This window comes from Rattus norvegicus, chromosome 8 (genome assembly GCF_036323735.1).
Source record: "Rattus norvegicus strain BN/NHsdMcwi chromosome 8, GRCr8, whole genome shotgun sequence".
NCBI lineage: Eukaryota > Metazoa > Chordata > Mammalia > Rodentia > Muridae > Rattus > Rattus norvegicus.
The window spans coordinates 96419990-96439185 of record NC_086026.1 but is presented as its reverse complement, the minus strand read 5'-3'; the positions used below and the strand labels follow the sequence as shown (position 1 = coordinate 96439185).

The 19196-nt window shown below is 44.4% G+C and overlaps 1 protein-coding gene across 1 annotated transcript in view; it reads left to right on the top strand.

The window, feature by feature from the left end:
- The window catches only part of Me1 (malic enzyme 1), a 111188-nt gene extending 101059 nt beyond the window's left edge, over positions 1 to 10129 (top strand). The window contains exons 13-14 of the mRNA NM_012600.3: positions 5245 to 5343; positions 8603 to 10129. Coding sequence (NP_036732.3) covers positions 5245 to 5343; positions 8603 to 8773 — 270 coding nt within the window. The 3' untranslated portion in view covers positions 8774 to 10129. The remainder of the gene's footprint in view (positions 1 to 5244; positions 5344 to 8602) is intronic.
- Positions 10130 to 19196: the final 9067 nt, after the last annotated feature.

The following is a 19196-nucleotide window of genomic DNA, read 5'->3' as shown; positions in this document are numbered from 1 at the left end:
ATACATACATACATAATTACTAAGAGCACTTTAAGGTTTTCACATAAGGAAAAGTATAATCATTTCTGTTAGGACAAAACAAAAATGATCTGGATTCTTTAGCCCATGTTTTCTTCCTTTAACTCTAGCACCCTCTAGTGGCAATGTCAGGTAAATTCGTTTTATTTCTCATTTCACAAGTAGTAATTACTAATCGCTGTCAAAGGTTCATGGGTTTTAATGTCAGCACTCTGGAGGCAGGACCAAATGGGTCTCTGTGAGTTCAAAAAGTGTCTGGGGTATGTTGCAAGTTTCAGGTCACCCAGAGTTAAATGGTGACACCCAGACCCCACCACCACCACCTCCCAACTCGAAATTTTTTTTTCTTTTCTGAAGAAAAAAAAATGGGTGTGGTGGCTCATGCATATCTGCAATCCCAGCATTTTCAGGGATGGGTGTAGATGTAGGATTTCAAGGTTAAGGCCAGTCTTGGCTACACCGAGAGCTCCAAGTCAGCTTGTACTCCCTAGTGAAACACCATAACTAAACAAGGAAGAGAAACCGCTGCCATGGCAACTGAGCGCTCACTGCAGTTTTCTCTCTGCTGCACCTTCACAGCTCTCTCCTCTCTGTGCAGCACACCCTACGTGTTTCTTCATTTCTCTTTAATGAAGACCCCGTGAGAGTTGTGCGTGTGTGTGTGTGAGTGTGAGTGTGTGTGTGAGTGTGTGTGTGTGAGTGTGTGTGTGCGTATGTGTGTGTGGGTGTGTGTGTGAGTGTGCGTGTGTGCGTTTATGTGTGTGAGTGTGTGTGTGTGCATGTGTGTGTGAATGTGAGTGTGTGTGAGTGTGTGTGTGAGTGTGTGTGAGTGAGTGTGTGTATGTGTGTGCGTGTGCGCGCGCGTGTGCGCATGTGTGAGTGTGTGTGCGTGTGTGAATGTGTGTGTGTGAGTGTGTGTGTATGTGTGTGTGGGTGTGTGTGAGTGTGCGTGTGTGCGTTTATGTGTGTGAGTGTGAGTGTGTGTGTGAGTGTGTGTGCGTGTGTGTGAGTGTGTGTGGGCGCGCGTGTGTGAATGTGTGTGAGTGTGTGTGTGTGAGTGTGTGTGAGTGTGTGTGCGTGCGTGTGTGTGCATGCATGAATGTGTGTGTGAGTGTGTGTATGTGCGTGTGAGTGTGTGTGTATGTGCGTGTGTGTGTGAGTGTGTGTGAGTGTGTGTGTGAGTGTGCATGTATGTGTGTGTGCGTGTGTGTGTGCGTGTGTGTGTGTGAATGTGTGTGCATGTGTGTGTGTGTGTGTGTGTCTGTGTGTCTGTGTGTGTCTGTGTGTTCGATTTAGGGTATGTTTTTGCTTTCCACCTAGTTCCTTAAGGCAGGTCTCTCACTAAACCTGGGTCTGGCTGATTTGGCTGACCAGAGGGTTCCAGCTGTCTCTGCCTCCTGCACTGTGAGTCTAAGTGTGTGCGTGGCAGAGCCTTGCCCACAACCGTAGATACTGAGAGCCTCTCAGGACCTCATGCTCACAGAAGCACTTTTCCTACTGAGCAGTCCTCCTGGCCTCAAGGCTACTCCTGTTTGAACACTCTGACACTGAGAATTTTCCCTGGTTGGTTTTGGTCTTGAGATCTTTGTATTTTAAAAAGACCATGTTGCCCCTGTAGCTAAAGAGTTCAGTCTCTTTAAGGTCCTTCTTCAGAATGCCATTAACAGTGGACACGATGCGGACACAGTGAAAGCAGTTCAGCAGAAGCGCCTGGAAGAACAAGTCCAGTGCTGTGGACGCTCACTGCCCGAGGGCCCAGGGAAGGCTGTCTGGGTCAGCTAACCAGTTAACTGAAGTAACCGTTCAGACATTAGAGTGACTTGTTTTATTCCACAACGCCAGATTTAATCACTTCCAACTTACAGTACACATACACAAAAACTGGTTTGAGGGGGCTGGAGAGATGGGTTGTGCTTAAGAGCACTGGCTGCTCTTCCAGAGGATCTGGGTTCAATTCCTAGCCCACATGGTGCCCCACAACCGTCTGTAACTTCAGTTCCAGGGCGTTTGATGTCTTCTCTGCTCCTCCAAGGACATCAGCTGGACACAAGAGGTGCACAGATATTCATGAAGGCAAAGTGTGTGTGTGTGTGTGTGTGTGAAGTGTGAATAGTACTTGTGTATGTACTTGTGCAAGGGTGAATGCGTGTGTATGAAGGTGTGTGAAGGTCAGAGATTCCCAGTTGGCTGGCTGAGGAGCCAGGGACAGCGCAGTGTAGGTGGGTGATGCTCGGCCTCTGTCCTAGTGCTGATTGCGGAGCTGTGCCATGCAGTGGGCTTCTGTGCAGGCACCAGGATCTGTGTTCTGACTCCTCTGATTGGACAGCAGGCATTTTAGTTAAATCATCTGTCGAGCCTCCGTTCTTGAATTTTTGTTTTAATTATGAAGAGAAAGACTGTTAACTTCTCTGGTGCTGGCAACAGTCTTTCAGCCTGTGGGTGCCTAGCAGGGCAGCTCAGGTTGGTGTCCTGGGCTGTGTGTGCTGCAGACAGAGTCATGTCTGTGCTAACATGCATCTGACTTGACGTATGGGCCGGAACCTTTTGCTCTCTTCAAATATTTGAAAATTACATCATAACACAAAATGGCTTAGTTTTGTCTATCCAATATTTTCATTTTGACATGAATATAAAGATAACATAGAGTTGCACCATTGTGTGCAAAACAGCCTGACAGTTCTCCTTTTCACATAGTGTGTCAGGTGTTCATCACTAGATGAGCCAGCGATTCCATTGTTTCTCTCCCATTTGGGACAGTACCTATGTTCTCAGTGATTTAGATCCCCGTGTTTGAGTGTTTTCCTTGCGTGTATATAAGTGTGTGTCTTATGCTTGTGGACACAAGAGGGCATAGATCCCCTGGAATTGGAGTCACAGACAGTTACAAGCCATGTGGGTGATGGGAATCCTACTCTGACCCTCTAAAAGAGCAGCCAGTGTTCTAATCACTGAGCCATCTCCACAGCCCCGGGGTAATTATTGCTGTTGTTTGAGGCAGGGTGTGTAGCTGACAGACCTGAAACTCCCTGTGCAGACCAGGCTAGCTTCAGATTCACAGAGGTTGTCTGCCTCTGACTCCTGGGTGGAGGGATTAAAGGTGTGTACCAGGACATCCAGTCTGATTCTTGTCTCATCTGTAGATCAGGAATTAACCTGACACTCCTCATTAGTCCTTCAATCCATAAATGAGGAAAACCCAATAACCTGAGAGCTGTGACCAAGGCAACTCTTACAAAACAAAGCATAGGATTGGGAGCTTGCTAACAGATTCTGAAGGTCATGGTGGGGAGCATGGCTGTATGTAGGTAGGCATGGTGCTGGATAAGCAGAGAGACAGACAGGTGAGGGAGAGAGAGAAGAAGAGAGAGGGAAGGAGGCGAGAGAGAGACATACAGACACACAGAGACAGTGACACAAGGCCTGGCATGGGTTTTTGACACCTCAAAGCCCACTCCCATTGACACACCTCTAACAAGTCTTCACTTTCTAATCCTTACAAACAGTTCTTCAACTGAGGACCAAACCAGCAAATATTTGAGCCTGTGGGGTCGTTCTTATTGTTGGGGTTCAGGAGTCGCCTCACAAACCACAGGAACACTGATCTCAGCCAGACGGGAATAGTTTATTGAGCATTCGCCCAGGACTGATGGATGGGGCCATGGTCGGGAACTGGCTGTGCCTGTGAGCCTGGATCTTACAGAGCTTTAAAGCCTTGAAATCCACAAACAATCTGGGCCAGGTTATTCCAGCAATCAGGGTTTAGGGGGGGGTTTCCTTATGTGCCTCTTGTACATCTATCCTGCTCCCATTGGTTGGGGGTATTCGACTCTGGCAGGGGCTGGCCTTGTTGCCTATGTCTTAACTTGCCAACCAGATGTCAGTTACCCACATACATATCTTACTCTGTCTCAATTTCCAGAGAGGTCTTGGGAACTTAAAACTTTGACCCCCTACTCAAAAATGGAAGTCTTATTCTGAATAGCTTCTTTTATTGGTGCAAGTGTCTCTCTTGTGTTGGGGTCCATCCCGGGGCAGCTTATAAAATCAATAACTGTGAAAGCTCATACACAGGTACAGGAAGTGCCGCCTGGCACTTGGTTCGAGTCTCAGGTTATTGTGGCGAACTAAACACTGACTTCTATTGTGATTGCTTTCCAAGAACACCAAAGCACAGAACGTTACAGAACATGCAGTCACCAGGCATAAGAAATTTCCTAGTAACAGCACAGAGAACATTTCCTTATAACATTGGTGACAGCACAGAATGGCTGGCTAGACAGTCAGCAGTTACCTGGGCCTTAGCACTTACTCAGACCACGACACTAGGCTATCATTTTTATATAATGAAGTCGCACTAATCCAGAATTAGTTGTGCTGTTGATTAATGTTTCTCTCCACCTTGCCTCTGCCTGGATGTCAGAAGTTCTCAGCCACCCACAGTGCCATGTTCGGCATTGACATTATGCTCTTCTCTTTCCTTTCCAGAAGCCGTCTACTCCCAGGTTCAGGGCACTTTGTCTCCAGTTCACATAAGGGGGTCTCCATGATGGAGAGATAGAGAAGGAGAAAGAGACAGAGACAGAGACAGACAGCCACACAGAGAAATGGACAGATACTGACTAACTATTTGGTTGCTCAGTGAAGGCTTCCTGTCTCCTCTCTGCCCAGCCTTTCTGTTCAAGGCTCAGTAATGGCTGACCTAGAACCTACCTTGTGCAGAGACTTAGTTGGTTAACTCTGTCCAGAGCTAGAAAGTGGCATAGGGAGAGCTAATGGGGAGATTGGCGAGGTCAGCAGATAACCAAGGGTCTGGGTAAACTTCATGTCCTTAGTGAGTGTGACCGAGCAGGCGCTCTTAGCCCCCTGCTCTACTCCCTGTGTGGATTTTGAGGGCACCCGCAGGCCTGTCTTGACCAGCTGCCCTCCTCTGTTTCCAGGGTCCCTTTCCATGCCTTCTTCATCCCTTTTATTTTCACCAGTTCTCCAGGAATTGTTCGGTATGAAGGCATTCCAGCAAAAAGAAACCTGGATGCTTCTCTCTGCCTCACTCTTGGTGTGATCCCGGCAACTGCCACCGCTCTGCTTTTCTGTTGGTAAAGGGCCGTGTTTCCACATGGGCCGTGATTCATGCTGTGGTTCCACATGTGGCCATTGCTTTAGTTATCTGTAAAATTGCCACACCGAATCATGGGATGTATAAACATTTTTATTCCTTTTCTTTTTAAGGTCATATCCCAGCAAGTGTCAGATAAACACCTAGAAGAAGGCCGGCTCTATCCTCCTTTGAACACCATCCGAGATGTTTCCTTGAAAATCGCAGTAAAGGTGAGACAATGTAGCCTCGTTGCTTTCCTTCTTTCTTTGGCTACATACGTGCTTTTACTCTTTTTCCTGCTTGCTTCGAATGTACATTCATTTTCTAGGACACAGGGAAACCAGACACAGTGACAGGGGCTGCTGGGAGCTGCATTTTACCCTCAGAAGATGGAAACATGGGGACGAGTTATCGATTTCTTTGCCCATTTTTCTCCTGTGACATATTTTATTCCTTTTAGTCAGGCTTCTCACAATTCACCTTATTGTAGTTGTTCTATGGAGCAATTTATGTGGCTTCCATAGACTGACTAGAGTGACATTTATACCTGCCACCTCTTTATGACCGAGAGCATCTTGAAAGACTGAGGGCAAAGGAGATGGTGTCAGGGGACTCAGGGGCCCTTGGGCAAGTCTTAATCCTGTAGAGAAAAGAATTCACTCTAATCAAAAAGAACTGGGGGACAACTTGGTTGGGATTTGGGGAAAAGACAACTGGGTGGGGAATCTCAATGGCTCCTAATGGCTCCCAGGAGGAGAGTGCTGGGTGAGAGCTAGGGAGGAGTTTGTGCCTTCTGAGCTAGGGGTTCAGAGAGCAGGCAAGCTCAGCGTTGGTCAACAGTTGTATGGTGTGTGTACTGGAGGGTAAGAGAGAGAGGGAGAGAGAGAGAGAGAGAGAGAGAGAGAGAGAGAGAGAGAGAGAGAGAGAACGAGAACACGCTAGAGCAGAGCTGTAGTTCTCAACCTTCCTAATACTGCTGCCCTTTAATACAGTTCCTCATGTTGTGGTGACCCCGAACTATAAGACTATTTTTGCTGCACTCCATGTCTGTAGTGTTGTAGAGGGGCAGTGTCTTAGTTCCTAAGACCATCACAAAGGTTTATTTTCCAATGCTTGACCCACAGATTGAGAACCTCTTGCCCCGAGTGTCAGGATAAGTTTATAAGGAAATAGAAAAAAGGAGAAGGAAGTTCACTGTCCCAGTCAGAACTCAGAGGGTGGGCAGCTGAGCAGTGGATCCCTGAGTAGCTACAGCGAGGGAGGGACTGCCAGGGTGAGTGCTCACCACACTGAGGGACCATCAGCCTTTCTATCTATGTCTGGCTTCTTTGCACTTTCTGGCTTCATGCTGGTTTTGTTTTTTCTTTGTTTGTATGTTTACTTTTTAAATACCTGTATGTGTGTTCACTTCAGTGCTGGTGCTTATGGGCGTCAGGGCCTGGATCTTACCAGGGCTCTGAGCCATCTGACACTGGTGCTGGGAACTGAACTCAAATCCTGCAGAAGAGCAGTACATTCTCTTAACTGCTGGGCCACTTCCAGCATGAGGCTGTTTTCCCGAGGTTATAAAATAGGGTTTATATCTATAGACACAGATTTACATATAAACATAGAGACAGGAAGCTTCTTAGTTAGAATTACTATTGTGTGATGAAAGACCATGACCAAAACCAACTTGGGGATGAAAGGGCTGATTTGGTTTACATATCCCAAGTCACAGTCCATTGAGAGAAGGGAGGCAGGAGCTGACGCAGAGGCCATGGAGGGCTGATGCGTACTGACTTGCTCCCCATGGCTTGCTCTGCCTGCTTCCTTACAGAGCCCAGGACCACCAGCCCATGGATGACACCGTCCACAATAAACTGGATTTATCCCACCACTTAATCAGTGAATTAAGAACATGCCTTACAGGTTTCCCTACAGCTGGATCTTAGAGAGGCATTTTCTCAATTGAAGTTGTCTCCTCTCAACTTCACTAGCTTGTTGACTAGCTTGTGTCAAGTTGACATAAAGCTAACCAGCATCTTTATCAAAGCGATGTTATCACCCCTGACTAAGCCATTTGTAAAGAGGGTCACTAAAGTATGTACTATGGTGTATTAGTCACTTTTTTTTCTGTGACTAAACACTATAACCAAAGCAACTTACAAAAGAAAGAGTTTAGCTGGCCTTGTGGTTTCAGAGGGTCCATGAGGACAGGTACGTCTTGACTCACAAACAAGGCACAGAGAGTCTTTCAAAAACTCAAAGCCTTCCCCACTGGAACTTCTGTAACATGCCATACTTCTTAATCCTTCCCAAACAGCTGTACCAACTTGGGAGCAGCCTGCAGGGCTATTTTCATTCAATCCACCACACTTGGTATTTCAGATTCTAAGGAGGGTGCTGCGTGCCAGAATTCCTCACAGTGATCCTGGAAGCCTTCCACACAGATTATACCAGGCTTTCCTGTCATGCAAAATCCAGGCATAGAGTGTGAGGGTTAAAGCTGATCGTGAAGATAGGGAATGACCTTCAAGCCTACTTAGGTCTTGTTAGCTGCCTAACAGGACAGACAGCAACACGGACAGATGTGCAGTAGGAGGACTTGGCCACGAACCTAAAGGCAAGGGGTCAGCAGCGCCTACACAGTTTTAACAGTCAAACCGTAGCCAGACATTGCTAGGTCTTCTTGCAGACTCAACTTCCTGCTTTAAATATCAGTAGTTGACACCATTCTAAGATTATCGAAATGGCACCGTTTAGGATTCACATGTTGGTGTTTATCATATTGTTTGAAGGTATATTCTTCAAAATCAGTACTTTGGGGAAACATCCTGATGTTTTCTCCTGATCTATACCAACCAGGTTTTAGTTTTTCTTACTTATGTACGGAACAGCCTGCTTTTTAAGCTTATTCTGACAATTTAAATGAAAACGAATTAACACATAGATGAGAGAGTGAGACGGCAAGGGGCAGTAGAGGAAATAAAGACCACGGATTCAGAGCCTGTACTACTTAGAGTACTGTGCAATTGGCTGCACAGAAACCAGAGAGCCAGTGTCAGGAAGGAAGCTCTAGGGGAGAGAGATCTGGTTGCTCTGTCCATGTGTTGATGGTGGAGCGGTAGGCATGGTAACAGTAGTGGGGAAGCTGAATGTGGGAAGGAAAGGAAGGGCAGAAGACACTTTGTTACTGAGTCCAGAGAACTCACAGGGAGACTCGGGTATTCAGTCCAAGTTGATTAGCAGTCAGGCCTGTCAAGACGTTGGAGGCTGTCCCCGTTCCTAAGAAAAGTGACTGTTCACACTTAATCTCTACTCCTGGGACATTCCCTGTTGCTGGTGTCCTTTCTGTCTGCATCTGACTCATGGCTGCATTTTCATTTCTTTGTTCATGTGGCTTTTTCTCTAGTACAAATTAAAACTTTTGAAATGGATAAAAATGAGATTTGTGTTCAGTATCACCTTCTCACTATGAAAATAATGACTCGCCTTCTTTATTTTTAGATTGTGCAAGATGCATACAAAGAAAAGATGGCCACTGTTTATCCTGAACCCCAAAACAAAGAAGAATTTGTCTCCTCCCAGATGTACAGCACTAATTATGACCAGATCCTACCTGATTGTTATTCGTGGCCTGAAGAAGTCCAGAAAATACAGACCAAAGTCAATCAGTAACACAACAGCTAGAATTTTTAACTTTATTAATAAGATCTTGAAGTTTTCATGATTTTTAAGAGTCAGAATCTTTTGTGATGATTCACAGTACGCTTAGAATAAGGTGATTTTTGTTTAGCCCACAGACTCATGGGAGTAGATTAGTGTAAGTTAGGATGAACTTCACCCTAGACAGGTTTGTTTCACTTACTGTGGCAGTTTATGTTTTCACTGTGATTATTCTCTTTACGAATTCTGTTTAAAAGCTACTGTACCTGCTGCTGAGAAAGTCCTCACTGCTATGTAGGAAGCTAATGGAAGACCCACACTAGTAATAAATTAATATAGCATAACTTGATTACATTAAATGCCTACAGTTCTTTCTTGACTATTTTGTTAAAATCTCCTAAGCAGTAAAGATAATCACAAACTTAGGCAGAGTGAACTTTTACTAAACCGAAACACTACTTTGTTGCCTAAGGAAAAAATCTTCTCAGGACTTTATTCCAGGCCTCCGTTAGCTTTGTTCTTTTTGTACGCCTGAACTCTAACTCCTCTGAGAAAGCTCACTGCTGTTTACAGTCCTTGTGCAGCCTTAGATCATAAGTCTCCTTCACTGTTACATCCCCTAGAGAAAAGCTCTCGTTGCCTTGACTTGGGTCCCAGACACTCCGTAGAAACACCCTTTCTCATCTCTGACCAGCTCCTGGACCTGCTCAGATACTGGGGTGTTTTTGTTAGGGTAGCCTGGGCGCTGAGAAAGGCTGCAAGGAGGAGGGGCCCCTGAGGACCCACCTCTGAGACAAGGGTGTCAGATGCAAGACCATGGTTCCCAGACAAGCTCGGGCTCCATGAGGGTCACCTGCCCTAATGTCCCTGGGCTTAGCTTAGATGACTGAGAGCTCAGGGCCTGAGTAAATACATCTCAAACGCCTACCTTTCTATCACATATTAAAATAGGTTAATTACTAAAACTATTCTGTGAGAAAAAGTCAGCCTTTCCCAGGTTGTATTAATTTATTGGACAAGTTGATAACGGCATGACTAGAAACAGCCTTAATTCCTAAGCTCAGGTTGGAGAACACTCTGTCTATCTAGACACACTCCTGGTTTTGAAGTCGCTTTAAAGCTTGTGTGGGTTTTACCAAGGGCAGCTCTATAAAGTGACCCCGTGAAGGGGAAGACACGGACTCTTTCAGGCGTGACTTACAGTGTAGTCGTTCTAATGGTGACTCTCACTAAGGGTTTCCTCAGGGTAGTTATCTGGGGGAGAGTCAAAAGATCTATCTTTTCTTGTCTGTTTCTATGTTGTCAGGTAGTTGTAAATGAATGTATTTACCTATGCAAAGATTTATTAAAGCCTAGAGATATGAATAACATTGTAAATAACTGTCATTTTTTCTCAAGACTTCATCACTGCACTTGACCATGATAGTTTTAGGAGATCATATGAAAAGTTAGCAATTTTTTAAAGATGGTGGGGTTTTATTTATTTTTTTTAAATTTCTTTATTTGTGTGTGTCTGCCTGGTTTTCTCTGGTGCCACAGAGGTTAGAAGAGCGTGTCAGATCCCCAGGAATTAGAGGTACAGGTAGTTGTAAACCCCTGATGTGGGTGCTGGGATCTGAACTAGAATCCTCTGGAGGAACAGCAAGTGCGTTTAGCCTCTGAGCCATGTCTGCAGTACCACAGTGTTATGCAGTTTTAATATTCTACTGATTGCTATTCCACTGTGTGTACATGGCATATGAGCTGGATGCTCTTGGACCTCTTCTCGTTCTTAGGGAAAGATGTCCCAGCAGGCAGTGGACAGTTGCTCCCTATCCTTTAAGCATCGTAGTAGGTATCCTGGTTACCTCGTGAGGTTGATATTTTAAGTCACTTGTCAAGCCCACAGAGCTCATAAGCAAAGGCATCAGGGTTCAAGTCCATGTCTGCCTGTCTTCATTCTATCTCTCTTTTTGCTATTCTACTGTAAACTAGCCAGCAGTGTCCCTAAGTGCATTCTTAAGTTTTCTAGTAGCTTCATTAAAAAAGTAGAATTTATGTTAATAATAAATTGAACCAATATATCTAAAATGTTATTTCAAAATATAATTCATATAACAATTATTGAAGTGTTTGGTCAAGTTGTTACCAAAATCTTTCACTGTACACTGATGTTTTAGTCAGTTCAGACCAGCCACAGGCTGCCCTTTGACTCATGCGCCTACTGCCTGCTGCTTCAGCCACCCGAGTCTGGGTTACCAGTGTATGCCATCACACCAGCATGAGACAATAACTCTTTCTTGGAATCCTTAATAGAAAGTTATTTCACCCCAGGAACAACCCAAACATTCAGTACAGCCCCATATGTGTAAGACCATGCTAACTGGAAGGGTCACACTGTAAGAGCATAGCTTACACTCAACACTCTCAGGAGACAGAGCCATTCCATTTTTTTCTCAATTTAAAACAAATTTTTATTTATCTTTATTTCTATGTACATTGGTGTTTTGCCTGCCTGCACATCTGTATGAAGGTGTTGGATCCCCTGGAACAGAAGTTACATACAGCTGTGAGCTGCCATGTGGGAGCTGGGAATTGAACCCCAGTCCTCTGGAAGGGCGGCCGAGTGCTCTTAACCACTGAGCTGCCATCTCTCTCTAGCCTGCTGTTTCATTTTTTAGTGCTACTGTTGTCTTTATGGCTCCCAAAGTAACCAAAAAGACAAGAAAACATGGAGGAGTAATGGGGAAAGAGGAGGGAGGGCTTCTCCTCGTGTTCTGTGCCTGCCACTCAGCCACAGGGCTGCAGCATGGGAGGGGGAGCATGCTCTATCTTTTCTTCTTTTCTTTCTTTTCTTTTTCTTTTTTTGCCCAGGGCTGCAAGAGGAAGTAGATAAGATGAACACATAGTATTGACTCTGCCACAAACTCAGTTTTTGTTTGAAGTTCATAAGGAAGTGAGTAAATGTATTCTAGTATATGTAGAAAATAGAAGGCCACTCCGTAACAGGCGGGATTAATTCTGCTTTTATAAGCAGTGCTTGGACCAACTTAAGCTGTAACCCAACCCTGACCCCACTGTAAATCCTACTTAAATTTCACAGCCTCCCACCCCAACTCCATAAGAAATGACATACTCATGTTTAAAAGAAAAAAAATTTCTCTTTGAAAAAAAAAGTTCAATGTACAATTTCAAAGGAAAAACTATATACCCATAAAAGCATAGAGATGTGGTGCTTACTGAGAAGGGACAAAGTGCTTATCAGAGTGGCAGATCTGCCTTGCAAGATCACACAAGACTTTGAAAACTATTATTATTATCATCATTATTATGTGATTAAAATTCAGAAGAAAAACAAAATGTAGATTTTTATCATAAACATAGAGTATAAAGCATTCAGTGGTTCGAGTCAGACAAAATCCCAACCTGATGGAGAGGTTCCAGAGTCCCCTTAGTGGAGGAGCTGTTGGCATTTGATAGCTGCTGGGAGAGGAAAAGACAGTTCTCTTTAATGGTGTGACCTGCTAGGTCAGCCATTCTCCAGAGCAGGCTCTACACCCAAGAGTATTTGGGTAACACAAATTGGGGAGGGGAGGGGAGGGGAGGAGAGGGGAAAGAAGCAGGATAGGCAGGTGCTGGTGGGGGTAGATCTAGGAGGAGTTGGAGGAGGAGGGTGAATGTGAAAAAATATAGAAAAGTAATAAAAATACTGTTTTAAAAGAAATATACATTCTAGATCTCAAAAATAAAACATGTGGAATAAGGATTCATTGGAGGCTTAACCTCAATTAACAGATCAATAACTTTAAGGCTGGTCATTAGAAATTACTCAGATAGGAGCTAGGGTTGTAATTCATAAGTCCCTGGGCACAAGCTCCAGCCAGTACTGCAAGACAGACAAACAAACAAATACAAAATCCAAAAACCAAAACTCCAAATGACTTAACATCAGCATTCTGAAGCAGTTGATAGGAAACAGGTTACCAATTCAAGCTGGCCCAGTGCAAAGAGACTGCTTTGGCCTATAGGAATGTTTGCAAGACCTGGTGACGTGAATTGATGTCTGAAAATTAACAGCCAGCCAGCATGGCTGCTCACTGAGAAAGATGGCTGCTTTGGGACTGCTTCTCTGCTGAGCACAGCCAGCTTAGAACTCAGATATGAGAACTCCTTGACAGGGATGGTCGCAGAGCGTTCCAACAGGAGCCAACAGAACTGTCACACAGAGATAGGAAACTCGCCCTTGTTAGTCTACTCTAATCGCCGTGATAAAAAAGTGAAGCAAATCAGTTTAAAGAAGAAATTCATTTGGCTCACAGTTTCAGGGGAGTCAGCCCAGGGCCACTCGACTCTCGACTGAGCATGTGCCTGAAGAGACTGTCAGGAGGCAGACAAAGGTTTGAGGACAGGATATGTTCTTCAAAGGAACTGTGTCCCAGTAACCACGGCACACCTGCATTCAAGACTGGCCTGAGCCACGTAATGAGATTCTATCTTAAAAATTATCAAAAACTGCTAATTGCGGCACTCAGAGGCAGAGGGGCAGGCAGATCTCTGAATTCCAGTCCAGACTGGTCTACAGAGTAACCTCCAGCATAGCCAGGACTACACAGAGAAACCCTATCCCAAAAAACAAAACAAAACAAAAAACCAATCAATCAATAGAGCACATCCCCATGAACTACTTCATTAACAGCTCAATCAATAAGAACTAATCGTCATCTGATGTTTAGTACCATCATGATCTGATCATCAATCAATACAGCCACCAGTTTACAACCAATCTTTTAACCCCAGAACCATTGACATGGGGCGGTGAGTAGGGCCAGGAATGGACACTGAAGAATGAACAAACTGTAGGATGAACCTAGGAGCACTGTTATAAAGAACATTTCCAACAACATTTTCCAGGCTTTCGTTTGTTAGAGTAACGTGTTAATAGACACCAAGTGATTAGGGCAGTGGGTCTGAGTATGACACTGCTGGGTGCCTTTGGACACTACTGATGTACCTTCCCTCTGGTTGTTATTCCAACAAGATGTTAGCTTTTGAAATTACTTTGCATTTTACTTTTTGTTGCATTTTATTAAATTTTGTGTATGTGTAGAGGTACAAGCAGGTGAGTCAGATGCCTGCTGAAGCCAGAAAAGAGTTTGAGATCCCCTGGAGCTGGAGTTACATACAGTGGTGAACCCTCTAATATGTGTCCTCTGGAAGAGCAGTATACACTCCTAACCACTGAGCAAACTCTATAACACCCTTAAGTTAATTTTTTTTAACTGACAAAATTTTGTTTTGTCTTTTAAGAATTGAAATCTTTGTATTCTGTAACAACAGACCTACACCAAATCTCTGACCCATAAATAAATAGAGGTACCAAAAGATTTGCACAGATAGATTCTAGCTTTTAAGACCTTTAAGCAAAACAAGGATATAATTATCAATGTATCCCCATTCAGCACACATGCCATTTGCAGGGCTGATTGGTCTTCCAGAACTACAGTGTGTTTATGAACATGTAGATGGTGATCCTACGAGTCTTCTTTCTTGGAGCTAATTGGTAGGTGGCCGTTAATTTAGCGAGTGTGTCTGCCCTCTTATCCAGTAGGAGCGAGCACCTGGGGCATTTTGCCTTCTCTCTGTAGGGAGTGCAGCATGTCTACCTCCAGGACCACATTAACTCTGACTGTATCAGGCCATCATTCTGAGACCTGGCCTTTACCAGCTCACCATTGCAAGGGACACCAGTGGTCGCACACTCACTGATGATCTGCTGATGGGACCCAAACACTGGAAGCATTAGGTTCTCTGGATGCCTGGTGTTAAGATATAGCATGCCTAAGTGGGAAAGTAAATGCTTTGAGAACACAGGGAAAGCCTGTCAGCTCAGCCACGTCTTGTGGAAGTCCACAGTCTGGTCCATGCTGGGATCATGAGGATATCTCCCCCATAGCGAAGGATGTATTGTCTAAGGGCTAAGGCTGGCGGGTGATCTTCTGGGAGGTGGCCCACAGTCTTTGATGGTCTTCAGTGGGTGAGCTTGGAGAGGCAAAGTCCCCAGAGACTTCACCCCAGGATTGCTTCTTGTAACTGATATACCTTCTTGTCACTGTTAAACAGCCTAAGGATCCTGGGCATTAGTCAACCCTACTGAGCAGACTTCCTGCAGATCAACATAAAGATGAACTTTCATGAAATAATGCTGTTTAGATGAATTAATGATTTTATAGAATTCCTGATTTGGATAAAATAATCTTAGGAAGAAAATTATAAGAGATGGTTTTAGTTGTTTTGCTAGGAGGAGTTAATGGAGTCAAGAATGGAATGTACCCACTTCTCATAATAGTAAGTAAATGCTGCATAATAAGGAATACAATGAGTTTTCACAATTGCACGAGAAAGAGAAATAGGCTTGGGACAAGTTTGTGTTCAAGGAGAAACATTCATGTCCAAAGATGAAGCCACACGTGTGCACTCTGATAAGGTCATGTAAAAACTGTTGCTTTGAACTTATAATGATATAATGAGCTTACAGTATAAAACACTGCTTTGAATTTATTGATATTCTCCTGTAACTTCCCTTTTAATGTTTTATCTATGAGGTAATTCTTTCTTACATAGAGAACTTTTTAAGCTATTAAAAAGGTAGAAAGCTGTTATAGTTTGCCCTGGAGTTATCTATATTTTGATGCTAATTCCACTGCCCCAAGGATGGCTGCCTAGTCACATACTCAGGACTCAGGTGACTTTACCAGAACCTTCTCCCCATTTAATTTGTAAAATACAGGTGAGGGCAGGTATAGGATAGAAGGAGGCCTGTCATTGGACAAGAAGGGAGAATGGGCGGGAGAAAAGTTTGAAGGAAGAGGAGGAGACTGATACAGAAAGAGGAGAGACAGGAGGGACAGAGAGTAGTCATGGTTGAGAGAAAATGGAAACTGATGTTAAGATTCCACTCTGTGTTTTTACAGGTTGTTATTAATGTTCTTAAGGACTGGATGTGTACTGGGCTTTGTGTGTTTAGGTGGGCAATTGTATCTTATCAAGTGGGTCAAAGGTTATTGTGTTGTGTGTTTTTTATATGACGGTGTAGGAAAATGTGCGGCAGCTGGAGACATTGGGCCACCATGGAGTTGGGATGTGTGTTTCTGACATGGAAACCTGCCTTGGGAACTAGATAGAGAGATTGTTGCCAGGCTCAGAGAGAGGCCTTCAGCAGTGTTATATGGGATGGAGCAAAGCGGGTGAGAGGATTTGCTGACTGAGATTAAGATATCTATCTGATATCTTAGGGCACTGTGGTGATGGACCTAGTGGGAGATATAAAGACAGCATTTTATTTTTTATATTTTTACAACAACAGAAAGCAATAAAAGAAAGTGGTGTAGCTGTTTTTCATTTTACCTATTGTGTATGTTGACTGTATGTTTCCTTTCTTTTCTCTCTGGTTCAAAAAGAGTGAATGAATTCCAAATCTCTTGCCTCGCCAGTGAGGGGCTCCTCACTGACTTGCCAGAGAAAGGAGCTCTAGCAATAAACCCTTTTCCTTAATTCACTGAAGCTAAACAATACGGGTTAATCACCAGATCTTAGTGCTTATTTAAGCATAGATCATAAGAGATAGTTTCCTCAGAGCTTATTTAAGCATAAAGAGTTAAGTTTTCATTGTTTAAGCACAGAACAGTAAGAATTGAGTCTCCAGTGTTAAATAAACAGAGAATTATAAAGTTTAACAAAGCACAGAGAGATAGAAAGTAAAATTAAAGCACAGAGGTAAAGAGAAAAAGAAACTGTTAGCTTCTAGTCCCCAGTACAGTTAAGAGTTACAAAGCCTCCTGAGATCATCAGTTTTTTGGCTTTTGTCCAACTCTGTGCTCCCCCTCAGCTCGTTCCCCTAATGGCAGGCAGGTCCACACACCTTCATAAGCCAAGGAAGTTGGTTAGAAGCCTAGAGGAAGTGCTAAGGAGCTGGGCATTCAGGGGATCAGGATGCTCCTGGTAGCCAGAACTCAAGAACACCTCTACCTGGGTCTGGTTGATTCCACTTACTTCCTCCTACCCATGCAGAAGAAGGGGTCCTCCCCCAAAGCCATGCATGCACTGGGAAGGCTGGTTTGTGTTCTTTTTGGGGATGGGCAAACACAAGCTTTGAGTGAAATCATACGCATGTATGCATGCATGAAGGTACACACACATGCAAGCATTTGTATTAAAAATCCGAACCTCTTTAACAACTATCTATTGGTAATAGACCCAAAAGTCCTGCTCAGTGCTAGTACTGGACATATTAAAGCAGAATTTTGAAAAATACTTAGAAATAATTCCAGGGGCAGTCATGAGTTCATAGACTTCGTATTCTGTTCATTCGATTATGCAATGCTTCAGTTTTGTTCCCTAGTTTAGCCCTTAAGCTGTTTATATCTCAGAAGCCATTTCTACTAACAATTATAGGAAACTCCTCCATGAATTAACTGTATACAGCACATAGTTTCATTTCAAAGACCAAAGGGCTAATGGAGTTAAATAGGGGCTAACAATTATGAATGCCTGCTTAATATTCGTAGTTGAAGGAGATATATATATATATATATGAATGTGATTTGTATGCTGTAGTTTTCAGTCTTGGCAAACATGGAGAGTTATTTGGGGGTGTAAAGTCTTGTTTCTTTCCTTGTATGTAGATGAGGTGTGGAGGCCCCAGTGTGAGTTCCATTGGCATAAAAAGGGATTGAAGCAGGAGTGGGGGAGCAAATGTCTTTCCAGACAGGCCACATCCAGAGCTTTCAGAGACTGACTTGTGCCCTGGGAAGATTCATGCTGAGCTACACAATGGGATCAGCTCCACAGCCTCAAGGGCACGCCGTCGTCTGAGGAGGCCATGGGTCCTCTCCCTAACCAAGGTCATGAGTTTCCATCCTATCCAGCAGGCGGGACAGTACTGGCTCATCAGAAGCTTTTGCAAGGTTCTCAATGCATACAACGTTGGCAACCAGTGATGTTTCATGGGGGCCGGGTTATTCCTTCCTCTGTGTGCCATCAAGTCCTGCCTGCAGAGACCACATCCTCCTGAGACCTAGCCGGAGAATGCAGTTTTCCTCAGAGAAGGGGCGTGGTGGTTGAGACCAGAGAGAAGGATGGTGCCCTGGTACATAGGAGATGTCCTGAAATTCTTACTCCAGGTTCTTAGCAACAAAATGATTGGCAAAAGCTAAAGGTCTTCACACTTTCTTAGGTATATGAGTGTTTGCTCTGCATGTATGTCTGTGCACCACATGTGTGCCCTCAGAGGCCAAAATGGGCATCAGATACCCTGGAATTGGAGTTACAGACAGTTGTGAGCCTCTATATGGGTAGTAGGAACTGAACCTAGGTCTCTTGGAAGAACACTTGATCACCAAGCTATCTCTCCAGCCCCTTACCAGTTTTTAAAATTACTGAACTCTCATTTTGAAAAGGGCTGGTGGGACTTTAGTCTTTGACAGCACTGACATCACTGAAATGTAGTTTGATTTCCCCCACAGGTTTTCGTGTGTGCCCTCTTCAGTGAGCCTCAGCTCTCTCTTGCTATGCTTAGGTGCACAGGATACATGGGAAGCAGTTGGAACACATCAGGGGATATCTTATAGCTAAGAACTGTGGGGGTAGAAGAAAGCCATGCTTTCTTCATGGGTCAGACTAAACTAAGAATATTGCTACTACTACCAGAGGTGTTTTTAACTAAATGGTAGAGTAAGAAGAGCAGAGATCCCACGCCCTTCATGCTTTTTCTCTAACGAGAGAGACAACTGTGTTAATCTGTATGTGCAGGAGTGTGGGTGAGTCCTGAGACTTTACTGCAATCTGCTGTTGCTGTCAGAATCTAATTTTACTAAACCACTTCAAATGGGGGTTTTGCAGTACGAAGTGTAGTAAGCAGGTACTCTACGCTGAGCTTCTATCTGTTGTGTAGACTTCATTACCAACGATGAGCTGGTATGTCATGGATGTGCTAGTGTCACGAAACTGAGATGTGGTAAGTTTATGGATTTGTATCTGCAGTCTGGTGTTTGACATCAGTGTGGGGCTCGGGACTTGCTTTATTCGTTTATTTAGTGTGTGTGTGTGGGGGGGTTGGGGGTGTGTGTGAGTGTGTGTGTGTGTGTGGGGGGGGGGGTTGGGGGTGTGTGTGAGTGTGTGTGGGTGTGGGGGGGGTTGGGGGTGTGTGTGAGTGTGTGTGTGTGTGTGTGGGGTTGGGGGTGTGTGTCAGTGTGTGTGGGTGTGGGGGGGGTTGGGGGTGTGTGTCAGTGTGTGTGGGTGTGGGGGGGTTGGGTGTGTGTGTGAGTGTGTGTGGGTGTGGGGGGGGTTGGGGGTGTGTGTGAGTGTGTGTGTGTGTGTGGGGTGTTGGGTGTGTGTGAGTGTGTGTGTGTGTGTGGGGTGTTGGGTGTGTGTGAGTGTGTGTGTGTGTGGGGTTGGGGGT